This window comes from Zosterops lateralis, assembly GCF_965231275.1.
Source record: "Zosterops lateralis genome assembly, chromosome: 1".
NCBI lineage: Eukaryota > Metazoa > Chordata > Aves > Passeriformes > Zosteropidae > Zosterops > Zosterops lateralis.
Window position 1 is genome coordinate 147688002 of NC_139762.1, and position 16410 is coordinate 147704411.

At 39.8% G+C, this 16410-nt stretch overlaps 2 protein-coding genes across 5 annotated transcripts in view; one reads left to right on the forward strand and one right to left on the reverse strand.

Moving 5' to 3' along the window:
* Positions 1-2636, forward strand: part of COL14A1 (collagen type XIV alpha 1 chain) — a 114848-nt gene extending 112212 nt beyond the window's left edge. Inside the window, exons 47-49 of one of the 4 annotated variants that reach the window (XM_083854838.1) lie at positions 765-920; positions 2265-2357; positions 2448-2636. In XM_083854838.1, coding sequence (XP_083710964.1) covers positions 765-920; positions 2265-2357; positions 2448-2587 — 389 coding nt within the window. In that variant the 3' untranslated portion in view covers positions 2588-2636. Of the gene's footprint in view, positions 1-764; positions 921-1698 lie in introns of all 4 variants that reach the window. The other 3 variants (XM_083854839.1, XM_083854837.1, XM_083854840.1) reach the window with 3 other exon arrangements.
* Positions 2637-5631: 2995 nt separating this feature from the next.
* MRPL13 (mitochondrial ribosomal protein L13) overlaps positions 5632-16410 on the reverse strand; it is a gene marked incomplete at its 3' end in the record, with an annotated part of 29260 nt that continues 18481 nt past the window's right edge. Inside the window, exon 7 of the mRNA XM_083854874.1 lies at positions 5632-5935. Within this exon, the coding sequence (XP_083711000.1) occupies positions 5911-5935 (25 nt within the window). The remainder of the gene's footprint in view (positions 5936-16410) is intronic.

Here is a 16410-nt window from a genome sequence, read left to right on the forward strand (position 1 = left end):
ACCCATCACACAAGTGTTTTCTCTTTCCCTATGATAAAATGCTTCTCCAAGCCCACCTTTTAAAAATGTTTCAAGTTTTTTTTTTTTTTTTTTTTTCAGACATGGGTTCTGGAATGGGAAAAATTAATCTGGACTAATTACATTTGTTTCTCATTGACTTAATGTCATACCTAAATGTGATTTGACAGAGAAACGTATACATTTAAGCCCATTTTATCACAGGAATTTATATTTAGGTCCTGAAAAAGCAGAGAGTGATAACCAGGTCCTGTTGAAACAGGAGTAAAATTGCATTGACCTCATGAGGATATCCTGGCCATTAGGCACTGGTATCAAGTCACAGCATTACCCAGAAGCTGTACTGAAACAGAGTGGGAGGAATCAAGAGCTGTGCAGGCATCCAGGGCTGTCCTTTCCCCATGAAAATCCCTTTCCAGAAATCTGATGTTTGGTGAAACATTTGCTCCAGTTCTGGCTAGAAGCTGTCTCTGGCAAGGAAAATGAAGCAGCAGCCAAAGAGGAAGCTCATTGGGAATGGGTCTCCTCTAGGCTGCTGCTCTGTCTTTGTTGCCAGAGGCTGAAGTCTTTCCCTCAGCTTGCCCCGGGGAGTCAGAGCCAGGATGCCTTGCTCCTCCTCTCAAGCTGTCTCCTGGAAGTGTTTATAAACACTCAGTGCCATGTTTTCCAGGCCAGGAAAGATGGCCTCATATCCCTGCTTTCATGAAAGACATCACTCAAATGTTTCATCTCCCCGTTCTATGCAGGACCTCCAGGAGAAAGTCGAACCGGCAGCCCGGGACCACCAGGATCTCCAGGCCCACGAGGTCCTGCTGGTCACACGGGATCCCCGGGCTCACAGGGTCCTGCTGGGCCTCCAGGGTACTGTGACCCATCCTCCTGCGCTGGCTACGGCATGGGAGGTGAGTAAGAGGAGTCGGGACAGCTGCCGTTTGCAGAGGTGTGGGTGGCATTTTCTAACAGCCCAAGTGAGATGGAGGCTACCGATGAACCTTGCAAAAAAAATGTGGTGGCTCTCTAAAAACCTGCGTGTCCAGTGTGGCTCTACTTTGTGGGACTGCAGCACGAAGAGAAGGTGACCCAGCGTAGTGACCAAAGGACCATCATCTGATCCCAGTAAAACCGATCCCGCCCAGTGGGTTTTGTCCTGTATGTGTTTGTGTAGTTGTACAAGCCTGCTCCATCCCAATGGTCTGTGTTGAAGCCCTACCAACTCATGTTTGTGACAGCAGAGTTTTTACACTTACAGTTTTTCAAACGTGTTGCTCAACCTCCCCTTCCCTGTGCCGCTGAGTGGCATGAGAGCATGACCCTTACTAAACCTGTAGTAGTGTAACCTGGCCCAAGGATGCACGTGTCCATCATTAACCAGTGAAGCCATCTGGAGAAAATGATGCTTTCTGTATCTTCTCTGTATCCTACTTTCCCATCTTGTTATAGCATGTAGAGGCCATGGGAAGAAGTTAACACCATTACCAAAAATTGTATCACCCAACCTGAAATGAAAATTTATTAGTAAAGCACTAAACTACAAATGTTGCACATATTTGTTTGATGATTACAGTTTAATCTGCCCCTGAGCCGATTTGTATGTTTTACTTACCTGAATGTTTTTGTTGTCGTCTCTTCCTATCCTTTTCTCCTCACTTCCCCTCCCCATTGTTCATTTCCTGTTTCAAGGCCCAATCCCTTACAATGGCTACCAGTCCAGAAGGTGAAAGGCTCATTCTGGTTCAGGTCTCATTGGGCTGAAGGTCAGAGATGGATGCTGAACTGCTCTGTGCTTTCCAGCAACAATAATGACTACCACTAATGAACTTACAGCTGCTGTACATGCACTTGGCTTCCTAGCACTGCTAAAAATTACTGCCTGACCCATTTTTGCCTGCTAATCATGTATTCTAGCCCATAATTGGAATAAGCTCTAGCAGGCAGAGTGTGCAGTGTATAATGAGCACAGTATTACAACTGGACATTTGACAAATTGTGGTGGTGGTTTCCAACTAACTTGGCTGTCTGTTGGTGGGTTTCCAATCGCTCCATCTTATTAATTTTGTTAAATGTTTTCATTGTTCCTTTATGTGAATAAAAGATGTGTATTTAAAGATTATATATATATATACTCACACACATTATATAGAAATATATCTATATATAAAATGTCAGTTTCCTAATGAATGCTTTAATTTTCTACTCCTCTTCTCCTGTGTTAACCGTATGAATACTCTTGGTGGTGGTGGGTTAAGGTGGATACGGTGAGCCAACTGATCAAGACATCCCAGTAGTGCAGTTGCCACATAACTCCTACCAAATCTATGACCCTGAGGACCTTTACGATGGTGAGCAACAGCCGTACGCAGTTCACGGGTCCTACCCCTTACCATCCCCATACTCCCAGTCCTATCCATCACCTCATCTTGCTCAACCAGAGTTCACTCCTGTTCAAGAAGAGATGGAAGCTGTTGAGCTGAGATCCCCGGGAATCAGTCGCTTTGCAAGGAGGATAGCCAAAAGGAGCGCCAAGACCCCCGAACGCACACAGGCCAACAGAAAAAGCCCCTCTCAATGAACTGTTTAAAAAAGGGAAATGTTTTATGTGCACCTGTGTTTGGCCTTTTGTCCCAGTGCCTCACCTGTCACTGAAGATGTTTACAGGCTCTTATGTTAAAGGAGAAAAAAGTGTACATGGCCAGTTGACACAACAAATAATGGTAATTATCTTGCATGCCAGAAGTTTAGTATGTTAGTGGGTTGGTGCTAGCTGATGATGGAAGGTCACTTGTAGATCTTTCTCTGGAGTACTGTTCCGTTCACTCTTCAAACTGTATCTGAAAAAACACATCTGGCTAGGTGGTGTACGTAAAACCGTTCACAAAAGTTTTCTTACCCATTTTTTCGCAGTTGATTATTTTCTGTTTGTTTTGGATGAATTGCTTTACTAGCAGAGTAACCTGACTAAATCCACTGGAGAACAATGCTTCAGGTGTCCTTCCTTACACCCACCTTATGATCCTTTTGCAAATATTTCTTACGTTAACAGACCATTGTTTTCTTAACTCACCTAAAATAAATACACAAGAATGTTCCGTGAGAGCACACTGATAATTTATTGTGAACCTCTTTCATTTCTGTTTTGTATGCAAATAAAAGTGGCAAGCTTTTTTACGGTAATTTTGTATGGTAATTCTGTATTAATTTGATTTTTAACTCAAAACAATTGCATTAGATCTTCAGAGGACAGAATGTAATGAGAATGAAATACATTTCCTGTTTTCAACTCTTTGGGGCAACAGTTTTATTTTAAAGGATGTAGTATAAACATCAGTTAGCCTTATTTTTTAGATTGTACATGGACAAATGCAGAGAGTAACTATGAGCTGAGGTAGTTGAGATGTGAGATATGGATGTGAGATTCCACAAGCCAACATGCCCAAGTCAAAAGACTGGCAGGGGTAGTTGGGATGGCAACTTGGATCAGCTAACAAGGAGAGGAAGGCAAAACATCAACCCAACCATTTGAGCACAGAGCAATTCATCATCTACAAACAAGGTAAGTTATAAACAGACTCAACAGGCAGTTTTGAACAGCACTGGCGCCTCAGCAAGATTTAGCTCAAAAATAGCCACTTAAATTGAAAGCATAGGTTTGGAACTCTTTTTCTTCAGCCCTATACAGACTTGGAGAGGCTGACCCATACATCCCAGGACCGTCTTCCTGCTCATCCCTGACTGGGAGAGGGTCTAGCCATATTCTGCAGTACAGGTTTGGCCTCTGACCACTACTAGCAGCTCCCTTAGCTCACCAGCAAGAAGATGAATGGGTACCTTTACTGTGTAATCTCCAATTATCTCACCCAGAATTCAGTCTCACGGGTGCTCTCAGCCTGAGGGATCTCCCACGTGGGACAACTGGCTGCCACTGCCACCTCCTCCTCACACCACAGGGATGTACATGAAGTGAATTAAACAAATGACTTGGGCATAATAAAGAGGCCATACTCATTCCAATTCTCTAACAATTCATATACTAAAGCACAAGATTCAAGTGCAGTAGTTATTTTAACTTTGTATTTACTGTGCCATTTGCTGGCACCATGCTGACCAGAATGCTTCCGGTATCATTGATCATATAGTCACTTGCTGGACGTATCTTGGTAAGAAAGAGCAACTAACTAGTGGCCTCTACCCAATTATAAAAATACTATTCAGGAATTGAATGTTTTCCAAAAGAAGTAAGATAAAGTCAGTAAAGATTTTCGCCAAAGTCCAGTCTCTGAATAATCAAGAGTCTCGTATTTTTTTCCAGACCATCTAAGAAACTAAAGCTGCTGATTGAACTATTCAGAACATAATGAGCAGCTGATGCCACACAGATCTTACCAATCAACTGTGTACTGTGTCCTTACACATAACAGAGCATTTACTGCAACCTAGGGCTTTAAAAAATACTTTCACTAGTTGATGCAGTGTAAGTAACTGACTTGGAAGTGAAGGTTGCACATTCACTAGGCAGGATTTTTTCCTGGGATACACCCATCTGAATGACAAAGGCCCAATACCAAACCATTATTTCATGTAATGAAACATGGTTATAAATAAATAACTGGTTTTCTTCCTGTATTATGCTTGTATGAAAGAGAACACTCAAATTCTCCTCACCAAACTCTGTAAAATTCGGCAAATAATATACCAGCATTTCCTACAACAAAAAAAACAACAGGTGCTTTACTTACCTACTGAACAGGTTTGGCTTGCGGGTTTTCAGAGCAGAAAGCAATTTCAGGGAAGTAGTTTGCAAAACTGAAGTAAATTTTAGGACATTTTTGCATCATTCAACATCATGCATCATTCAACTTAAGTTTGGTTTCCTCATTAGGTTTTCGTAATAAAAATGTTGCTGCTTTGTTCTGGAATATCTTCCCTAAAGTAAGCAAGGCATGTTCCTGTGACTTGAATGAAAATCAGATTGAGGCTGAAGGGGGAAAAAAAGGAAAAGTATCTCTCTGTGATCTGCCTTTACTGCCTGTTATTTCAGCTCTTTAATGAAATCTGTTCTACACTGGGTTGTCAGCAGAAGCTCCTCCTTGTGAGTAGGAGTCTTTTCAGGAAATGCAATGCACAGGCCCAAATGGGTCTTCTGGTTGGTAACAACCAGAGTTACCAAAACTGTGGAGTCCAGAGTGTGCCATCTTCAAAAGCCATGGCCAGCTGGAGCAATGCTCTGCCTGACTACTTTCCAAGGCAGACAGAACCCAATGACAATCATGTAACATCTCAACATCAAGAATAAAATACCATTAGGGACACATTTAATGACATTCAGCAGCTAGAAATTAGTCACCCTTGCTCTTGCCATTCAGCACAGCCAAGACTTTAGATGCAGATGAACAGTAGTCTGAAAAAGTAAGATTATTAAAAAAAACAGTAGTTGTCATTTTGTTCCTTAGAGCACAGTGTATCAAAAGATGACCAATGCTCAAGGATGAAAATTTATGGCTGGTGACCATAATTATTCTCTGCTCCTCCTGCATGGAATTCCAGTTTTGCAACTTTTAGAGTGAGCTACTTCATAGCAGTACTCCATATATTGTTTCTATGAAATACAAATACTCATTACAAAGGTATTAATTTTTTAATAACAGTATCAAATCAAATGCCATTAACAAATACCAGATCATACAATGCAGAGTAGAGATGATATTAACGAGGTAATACCTATTCTTAGGTGTTTCAAATACACTACCTTCTATAATCCTGCCAAGTCAAGTTTGCTGACAGCTGTCAGAAACATTCCATATGGAAGGGCTGACTGAGCTGCACAGATGATTCCATAGTAGAAGAATTTTCTTTGAAGGAGAGACCCTCCTGATGACTCTTTTTCTTTTCTTGTTATTACTTCTTTCGAAAATCTTTAGGTCTGTGGGGGAAAAAAAAGGTATTTTAAAAAGTGCATGTGCACTACAATGGCTTTGCTTTAAGGCTGCAGTAGCAGCCTTGTCTAGTTTTATTTCCTTACTCTGGTGAAGTTTTTTTGACAAAAAAGAGTATTTTCTGGATTACACACACAAGACAGAACAACTTAAAGAAATTTACTAAGACCTCTAAGAATTTACAGACATCAAGACTAATTGTCCCTCCTACTTTCCTAAGCAAAACAAAAACCATCTTGAACTGAATGCAGTCTCACAGGGCTTTAAAGGTGGTAATTTTTAGTTTACAGCACAGTCCATCACAACACTACTAAAGCAGTTAAAAGTGATGCTTTAAAAAACCCCCTAATTTGAATCTTACAAGTTCTGCAACCCCCTTTGCTTGGATGACAAATGTGGAAAACATTCAGACAGAAGCAGACTGCTGTTTCCAATCCTCTGTGATTTCCTATTCAGGCACATCTCTCTCCCTGCCTGCCACGCATCCACTGGCTGCAAGAAGCACATTCTCCCTGAAACTACACAGCTCAGACCAGCTCATGGCTCTTAGAATGCTGAGTCTGCAGATGTACATCTACACCCCCTAAGATGTCCTGCAGAGAAGCTGCACGTGCTGGAGTTTGCCCAGTCACTCCCCAAAACCCCAGCACAGGCCAGCGATGCCCGAGGTGCCCAGGACAGGGCTGGGGTGTGCCCAGCACGGGGCAGCTGCTCCCTGCAGCCCCACCCCCCACACACCCGCAGCCTGTGGGAACACAGCGCTCCTCTCACTGCTACTCCAGTCTGGGAACCAAAGCAGGCTGGGGACTCACCAGGACTCAACAAGAGAGCTATTAACAAAGGTTTTAGAGACATCTAAAGGGATACAGGGCCAGATTTGCCGCAAAGTTAGATGAAAAATTCTGGCATACAGGAATACCTGCAAACCACTACACTAACCAAGACAAATTTCCAAAAGGGGTAAATTTTATCTGTAATTTAGCTCAATAATGGAAATAAAAGTAGACAGCAATGGAAGCAGACAACTTAAAGACTGAGTGTTTAGATGCCTGCAGAGATGCCACACAGAAATCCAAAACTTGCTTAGTCCTATGTTGCAGTTCTAGAATTTGCCAAGCAATAGCACTGCAAAGTGAAATCATTCACACAACTCTTGTATGAGCCCACAGGTTCTCACATCAAAACAACTCTGGAATTCAGTTTGTGTTATTTCAAGAGTAGCATATAAAATTGTGTGAATTTTATGGAACAACTATAAAGAAGAACTAATGTTCATACTGTGATGAATCACAAAGCTGCTTTGTTTCCCATTTAAATAGCATATTCTGTGTTAACATTTGGATTTGTATTTTTTGTGCATGACGGAACTGCTGCAAGCACATATATGTTGTTTACATACTTGCTTAATGTTTAGGTTGAATGTACTCAAGGTTTGATGGCTGGTGTGTGCTGCAAAGTCAAGTCACATTTCCTAGAATCCCAGACTTCAGTACTTGGAGATACTCAGAATCACAGAAGGATTTGGATCAGAAGGGACTTTAAACATCATCTGGTTCCAGCCTCTCTGACATTGCACATTTTGTTACTCAGATCTCACCCTGTTGCCAGAAGAGGTATTTAATTATAAAACTGACTGTGGAGTAGTAAGAGTATGGGATTTTTAAAAATTCTCAGCAGTGTCTTAGAAGTTTTATCCTAGATAGGTGGACAGAGCTGGAAGATTTTAGGCAACACAGCATGGCAAAGACATCCTTGTCTTGCAGCTTATAGTTATTACTCTTTCTTTTTTACAGGCTAATCAATCCTCTTGTGCATTGCTCAAAGGATTTTGCATTTTTCTATGAATGGTTCACTTAAAACTTCAATCTAGGGGTATGCTGGAGTGCTGCAGAGCTACAGGTCTTCCAGCACTTTGGTCTGGAATGAAAATTCTTTTTTTTCTTGCTTGCTTGTAATCTGCATTTCAACTTTAATGCTCATTGTCTTAAAATTTAAATGCATAAAAATGCATAAAACACTGGACTCTTAGTTTGCAGTCTTATGAAGTTAATGAAGCTTAAAGATGGGATTTTCCACACTGAAACACTTGTGTGAACAAATACAAAGGTTTTTAAAGCCTTTTCTATTGCCACAGTAGGCTTTTTATGCCCACTAGTACTTGGCTTTTGGACTGCTTTTGAAGAGTCCTTGGCACCAGGAAAACTAAGCCTTGAAAAGCACTGCCTTTGACAAAAGTGTTACAGACATTTTGTCCAACGAAGAATATGAACCCACAAAAAAGTTGTCTACTCAGAGAGAATTATGAACTACTTGTGAGCATCAATGTGTAACTGCTCATTGATAAGTGACATAAATCCATGTGAGAGTCTTCTTTGATGGGAGTGATTTTGCTGTTCCTCAGCAAAGGCCTGAGTTTATGCACTTGGAACAAAGGAAATGCTATCTCCTGGAACAGACAGTTCAGAAACTCACCCAAAGGCAAGACTTCACATAGCTGCTTCTCTTTTTCTTTTTAAAGTAACATTCTTGGGGGAAAAAAAAAGCTTTGCTGTATACTGACAGGAGACTCCAAGACAAGGGGAAATGTAAAATAAAAAGTGTTAAGACAGTTTTGTGAGTTCTAGGCAAAATACAAAATACTAGCAAACACAGGAGGCCTCTCTCTTAACAAATACTTCACCACTGAGTAAATGACACTGAAGAGCTGGTCCTAAGCTCTGATTACAGCTTTTAAATCTCTTAAAGCTGCCCAGGGAGGTCATGGATTCTCCCTCTCTGAAGACACTCAAAACCCACCTGGATGCATTCCTATGTAAGCTGCTCTAGAGGACCCTGCCTTGGCAGGGGGTTGGACTGGATGATCTCCCTTCCAAACCCTCACAATTCTGTGATTCTGTAAATTCTCCCAATTTTTATCCATACTCTCAGCTATCAGAAGAGAAATACAGCTGATGTAAAACACCAACAATCCAGAGACACTGAAACTTACAAAATAGATAAACCTGCACATATGTCCAGCTCCTAGGATCAGCTTTTGTGATGGAAAGTAAAAGGGTCTTAGTGTTGTCTACTGTAACTGGTAGAGAGCTTCCCAAAACTCTGCAGAATTAAAGTATTTCATATAAATGTTGTCTTTTGATACGGACTCCAGCCCTACACTCTGCAGTGCTGAAAAAAAATGGACTGTTAGAGTTTTCCTATTTACAGGAGAACAGTAACTTCTTTGCTCTGTATCCCACTTCATGAAGTAAGATTGAGGTCAAACTAATCCCTAGAACATGGAGAAGCCCTGCCTTTCTTCAAGGACTTTAGAGATGACTTGAAGAGGCTTGTGTCCTTGGGCTAAAGCTTGCCATTGTAAATTCTCTCTTCAGTGTCTCTACAGATTTCACAGTCACAGTTATGTTTGAAAAGCACTGCAGATTGTAGAGCTGGCATCTGTATCATTAATTAATACTGAAATATGGTGAACATACATGTGCTTCCCTAGCAACTCCAACCAACTCCAGCATACACCCCTTCGTGCAGCTGCATAAAACAAGGTTGTCTTTAACCTAGGTCAGTTCTCTGATTCTCCATTCTGTTGCCACACAAACAGAATGGAGAGGCAGAAGTAATGGATGACTCTTAAAAGCAAGCCTAATTGCCAGAAAAAAAGCTCATGAAGCTATGACCTCAGCCTCTGAACATCACAGATGGCAAACAGAAACTAACAGCACAAAAAGAGCTTTGCATATTTGCAACTATGATGGGACCCCCCACTTCACAGAATACTCAATATTCTTTTTCAGTGTGATGTGAAATATCCTCTTCCAAGGGTATTTCTCCTGTGAGGAAGGACAGGACAGAGACCCACTGCAATATTTAAATGTGTTCAATTCTCAACTCCTGGAGTGAATATTTATTTCAATCAGCTCCGAAGAGACTTGTTGCACAGCTCCATCTTTATTAAATTCTTGTCAGCACATTCCAGCAATGATGTTTCCCTTTGCCTAGCAATGTTTTGTGGAGGTAAAACAGCCTCAGAAAAAAATAAATAAGGGGGGTGTGTGTATTACTCTATGAAGGCCAAATCTAAGTAATCACTAGTCTGTGTTATATTGCAACTAACTTGATTTCAAAAATATAAAGGACAACTTCACCATCCTATTTCTAGGCAAACAAACTAAAACCTTGTAGCATCTTACAGCAGACAGATTAGCATTACTAACCTCAAAGAAATAATAAAGGCAAAGCTGTAGAGTAATATATGACACTGTCTATTCTATAAGTACAGCAGTTATTTTACAATCCAGGCAATTAAAAAAAAAATCTCTTCATTTTTAATGACTCACAATATCTCTTCAAAACTATGTATTTTAATTCAAACAAGTTTGTTTCTTAGAACTTCCAAATGCACTGGGATTAGCTATTACAATATAATTTGTAGTCAACATTGCCCTTCCTTCTTCTTCCAAAAGAAGTGACACACCTCCCTTGTTTCTTTTACTGGATGCTGCTGATAAACAGCATCTGATAACATGACCTTATCTTCTTTCAAGCTCAGAATACCTCATTACCATCTCTCCCCAAACAATCCCTACTCACACTGCTTTGCTGTTACATTGCATTGACTGAGACTTTTCAAAACAAGTTTTATGAAATCAAATCTCATGAAATTGTTACAGTCATTTGTGTGCTTGCAAGCCTGTGTTAACTACTGCTAATGGCTTCAAACCTGCCTCTGATGAGGAATCAGACAGTGACATAAGAAGTGACCTGTCAACACCTGCTCTTGACTCAGCAATGCACACCTGGTGTGGGAGCTCTGTCTCAAACTGCAATTTTCTCTTTACCTGTGGGCACTCATCTCACTATTGGAGCACATGAGCCGGAGTTTCCTGGAATTTCTGCACTCTCGGCAGCAGTAACAAGGAGTGTTCAGAAAGGATTTACTTTTGCATCAGCACTGCAAAAGGTCAGTGCCTTAAGGCTAACTAATGTGACAGGCTAACACAGTGACTGAGATGAGAGCAGTGGTACAAGAGCAAAATTTGAAGAGTAAAGGCTTAGAATTCATTTAAGATTTTACTGCTTCCATGAATGAGAGAAAGCACTCCAGATGCACGAAAACCCCCTTAAAATTAATGACCATCTTGTAGAAAAGGCACATCCATCTCTTCCATTCACAGTCTGTATAATACTTTCTATTACCTGGACAATTTAATGTCTGGCAGAATTCTCATTTGCATAGATTATTCATCCAGAACAAAACCAAAAGTATGGTTCTTACCTTGCAGTTAACAAAATGTTTTAAGAGCAATTCACCCCAGAGGGTTTTAGGTCTGTGGTTGCTATGTTAGCCTTTTATCCAGCAGCCTTTTTTTCCTACTTTTCCCCATCCTATTTCCTGAACAGTGCAGCGTCCCCCAAAAGGCAGAAGGAGTCTTCAACATGACTGTGTAGTTTTACAGAAGCTCCTCCTGACCTTCTTACACAAGTTTCAAGAATTTTAAGAAACAACAAGGACAAAATCTCTCTAAACTTGCCTGAAAAACTAGAACACACAAAGAAGTAATTGGTATTAAAGTACTTCTAACCTACCCCTAATTTTTTTAATACTTAATAAGTGATACCCAGTGGCTCATAAAGGTCTCATTTAGGGCAGTTGAAAAACAACAGTTTTGAACAGATGACAGACTGGGGAAGACCAATTAGTAAAAAGACTTTGTGGATTGATCATGCCACTTAGTTACTGGTCCTCAGTCACTCTTTGATCCCATTACTCTGTGCTGGCAGGCACACTCGATCTGTATTGCTGTGATGCTCTTCTCCATAATTCTGGAAATCACCATCACAGGAATGTGGAATTATTGCTAACTGATGACAGTTTTTAGCTGGCTGCTTACACAGAATGGTTCTGTGGCTTGTCTTTCATATCTGCTTATAAAGGGTAATAGGTGGCTTTTAGTCTTTTCTTATAACAAAAGGTTCCAAATAATTTGGTTTTGTCTAAAATTAGTACACAATTCACACAACATGAAATTTGTTGTCTGTCTGGCACACATTTTAAGTTCATTGTCTGAATAAATGATGAAATTTTGAGTATTTAAGATTTGTTTTTATAGAAAAAACTTCAACAGAGAAAAAATTTATTTGTCAATTCCAAAACAAGAGGAATATATGTATTTTTCAGGAACACTTTCAGGTTGTGCCAAGTCGATAGCTATTAGGTAAGGGGACTATAGCTAAAGGGGATTTATGAACGCATTTCATCTTTTTCACTAACCACACTAGTAAATCAAAACCCAAGGATCAGACATTGCTATCATTCCCTGTAAAATCAAATTATGTGGTAACACTCAAACATCAACAGTTTAGTGCTGTGGGGGGAGAAGAATCATTCTTCTGCTCAAGGTGTACCTATTATCCCATGGAAGCTCTATGCCTCTGGTAAAATAATCAGTGAAATAGCTAATGATATTTCAACTATCACTAAATTTCTAATTCACACTGTGGCCTATTCTAAACCCTCATTTCCTCTGCTTGGGGCACAAGAACCGTTTCCATGTTAGTGTTGTTGTCATGCAACTCTTGTCTTGCCTAAAAAGCACTTCTGCAAGTGTAACTCATTTTGCTTGGAGAACAAACCACAGTAAAAGAAGCTGCATTTTGTAACAAGAGTAAAAAGATGTGATACTGCTGTGACAGTACAGCTACAGTGACTAATCCTCTTCTGCAGAAACAAAACTTAGAATGTGTATTTTGTGGTCCTCAGCTGCAACTTGTTTACTATTTTCTACATAAAACTAGCATTTGTAATTTTTAAAAAGTGTTCCTAAATCAAGTTAACTGATATGCACTTAGGTACTCTTAGTAAAATGAAGAATGAATTATTGCAATTTAAAATAAAGTGGTTACAACCTCAGTTTCTGTAAAAAGAAATTAAGAAAAATTGATCTAAACTTTTTAAAACTTACTGTAATTCCTTGACACTGACCCTGCTTATATGAATTCTGCCTGGAAAAATATTTAAGTTAAATCAATGGAATATATATGTAAGCTTCATCTTGTTAAGGTGACGCTTTTTAAAAATAGAAGTTTTCTCTTTTAGTGATATATTCTGCTAAAAACTGTAGGACTATATACAGAGCAGAACTGTACACTTGGCTTTGGACAAAGAATTATGCTATTCTTCAAATAAACAGAGAACTGGGTGAAGGAATGGTGAAATACTTTCCAGACATACTGTCAGCCACAGAAGTGAAAAAAAGGAAATCTAGACATTTATGGAAGAGTGATTAAAAATTAATCTAACTCTAATTTAATCTGGGCAAGTAGTTCAACAATATCATATACAACCATTCTCTTATTCTTTGTCAAATTTCCACTCATTTAGTTTCCATTCTCACATATGAGATAAACAGGTTTTAAGGGAAGAGGAAAGCAGCTTTGGAACTTTCTTTTTCAGAGCCTCTTCAGAAAGTTCAAGTAAGAGGGCCCAGTTATCCATTTATTATCTCTTATCTTCAGCTCTTGTTTTAGAAACAACCTAAGCTGCCCTCAGGTAAAGGGTATGAGAATCGGTAGCGCTGATGTTTTAGGCATGCCAGAGAAAAGACAGTAATTGAATTCAATAGGCTAAACAATCTCAACATGAATGTGTTGGATTTTTAAGATGATTGAGTTACTGACCCTTCTTGATTAGAGTCCAGCTGCTGCCTGCAGCTAAAACCTAATATAGAGGAGAGCAATTTTCTTCTTAAGTATCTCTGGCTTTTTTGTCCACAGGAATTTACATCCAGCTTTGGTAGTGTGAAATGTGAGGCTTGGTTACCTCCAAATCTCATGTTAAATGAAATGCTACAAAAAATCCTCAGGTATTTTATGCCCTTATTATTTAAAAAAGTTACCAGTGATAGTTCTAGGTTTGATTGGGGATTAATGATCTCCAGTTAGTTCATGTAATTCCTACCAAGAGGCGAAAAGGCCACAGAAATGAACGGCAGAGGGATTCCTCAAAGAGTGCATTGGAACAGAACTGGGCTGTGTTGGCAGGATAGCTTTTTCCTGGTTAATACAGCTTGGTTTTTAGGAAAAAGTAAGACTGGCTGCAGTCTTTTACAAAAGTTTGTGCTGGCCAAGTCTTCTCTTAACACTGCTATATGCTAACCCTGCTTTGTAAGAGATGAACACTCAAATTGGAGGAGCAGTACTTAACCCAAGATAAAAACCAAATATTACCAAGTGAGGCATGATATAAAGCACAATACAAATCCCAAGAAAGTTGCAGACACACTATACAACTGAACACAAACTAGGAAAAAGATGAGAGAAATTTAATTTGGTACCAAATTTTTAAAGATTAATGAATAAACTTCAGATGGTCCTTATAAAAATAGCTCAAGATCTTACCATCTTCAGAGATGGTGTTATGGCCTTCCCTCTGCTCTTCTCAAGGTAACCAGAGTGACCACCCCAAAAAATTTTCCTTTATTTTACCTCATATTTCATGGTAGGGAAAAAACCCCCATTTTATAAACTTAGTGAAAACTGCAAGTTATAATTTTTAACACAGCACATCACTGGAAGTACTCCAAATGTAATTTCTCTACATAATATAATGTGAAGTGTCTTTTGGTGTTGGATCCTCATGAAGTTATCTGAAGAAATTAATTGACAAAGAACCTAATAAACCCTGTTATCATCTTGCATACATAAAAGTACTGTTTATAACATTGTTTCAGCAACATAACCAGGATATTTCTGCCTTTTTCTTCTGCTCAGTTACTACATGCCAGAAATAATTTGTGTAACTAAAAATAGAGACTTGCACTAGAAACTGTAGAATGTTCAAGATGAGTACTGCTGCAGTTCTTCTAAGAAAACCAACAGAAAAGGACGCAGTGGCTGAGAGGATTTCTTAACCCCAAAGCTCTTTTGTTCACCAGTGCCCACGAATTTGTTTGCTGGGAATATCACAGGTGGCTTCTGGTTGACCGAGTCTGGCAAGACTGGCTTTAAGGACACAAAACTGAGGAGAAACTGGAAGTGGCACAGAATATCTAAGAGGATTATCAGAGCCATATGCAGTTCACAGGCATCCAACATGCTTGTGTTTCATCACCTACAAACTTTTCTGCCTGAGAACACTGTGATTCTCTGCTTCCAAAGCCACAGGGTGTTGCTGACTAACTTCCAGGAATCTGTGTGCCATGGCATGGGGATGACAAGCAGTGTCAGTACTGAGACCCTGCCTAACTCACACTGCTTGGCTGGAACAAAGTCATGGCTTCAGACCAGGTTCTGCAACCCCCCACCTCAAAGCAGGATGTACAGATGAGGGCAGAAACCAGGAAAGTTATTCAGAAATATAAACATTAAGAAGGTGTTTGGTTTTCAAAAACCAAATTGCAGAGTTTACAATATATCAAGTTTTAAAAACTTCAAAAGTGCAGAAGAACTTGTTCCCCCAAGGACAAGCAAGCAGCTGTCTGGCCCGAGGGGAGCTCCTAGGAAGGCTGGCAGTGGATCAGGCACTCAGTCTGCACACCAGCACCAGCCTGAGCTCACTCTGCAATCAGACAGCTCTGCTTTCTTAAGGGAAACTCCCAGGAATGCATCCATCTCACTGGAACAACACAGATATATGCTGTTCCATATATCTGGTAACATTCTTATTTAAATACTCCTTGAAATACAATTTCCTGCCTTTAAAACTGTCTTAAAACATACATATACCCAGACAGTTAAACAACTTTCAAATGGTATATAACAGGAAAATTTGCCCATGAATCTGATGTATCTTTGCTTTTATAGAACAGAATTGTTTGCGTAGTCATATGTGACTGGTCAATTCTGTGATGATTTCTGTTTAAAACTCATTTAAAAGACATACAATCTGAAATTTTAAACACACTTGAAATAAAGGTTTCATTCATAATACAAAAGCAAACTCTGTCAAAGGCACTAGTTTTTCATCTTTTTCACCTTGAAATATGTCTGGAACAGACATCATTTACTTTCCTATATCTACACGGTTTTCCATCCCACTTACTTAGGATCTCTCCAAGGAGGATCTAAGTAAGAACCTCTGCACAAGCTGGGAAGTCAGTTGGCTCTGATCAGGAATAAAAGGAAAGAATGCTCTAAGAAAGCTTCTCTGACTAGGAGTATTCTGACTTTTAACTGTCCACTTTCATGGAGCTTTTGATGTCCTGTCGGTGGTGATGGAGAGGCTCAGCACTCTGAAAACCAAACAATTTGCTGTGTTTCCACACCTGTGCTTTCCTTAAAAGCTACTTCTCTATTTTAGTGTCCCACCTGCATAGTGGGTGTTTCTCTGTGGTCAGTCAGTCTAGCTACCAGCAAAACAGCCTTTAAGGATCCCTCTATGGCAAGACATTTTAATACAAAATATCACCAAAAGTCCAGTATCATTAGCAGCACTGAGCAAGTTCTTCACATTCCAAATGAAAATTTA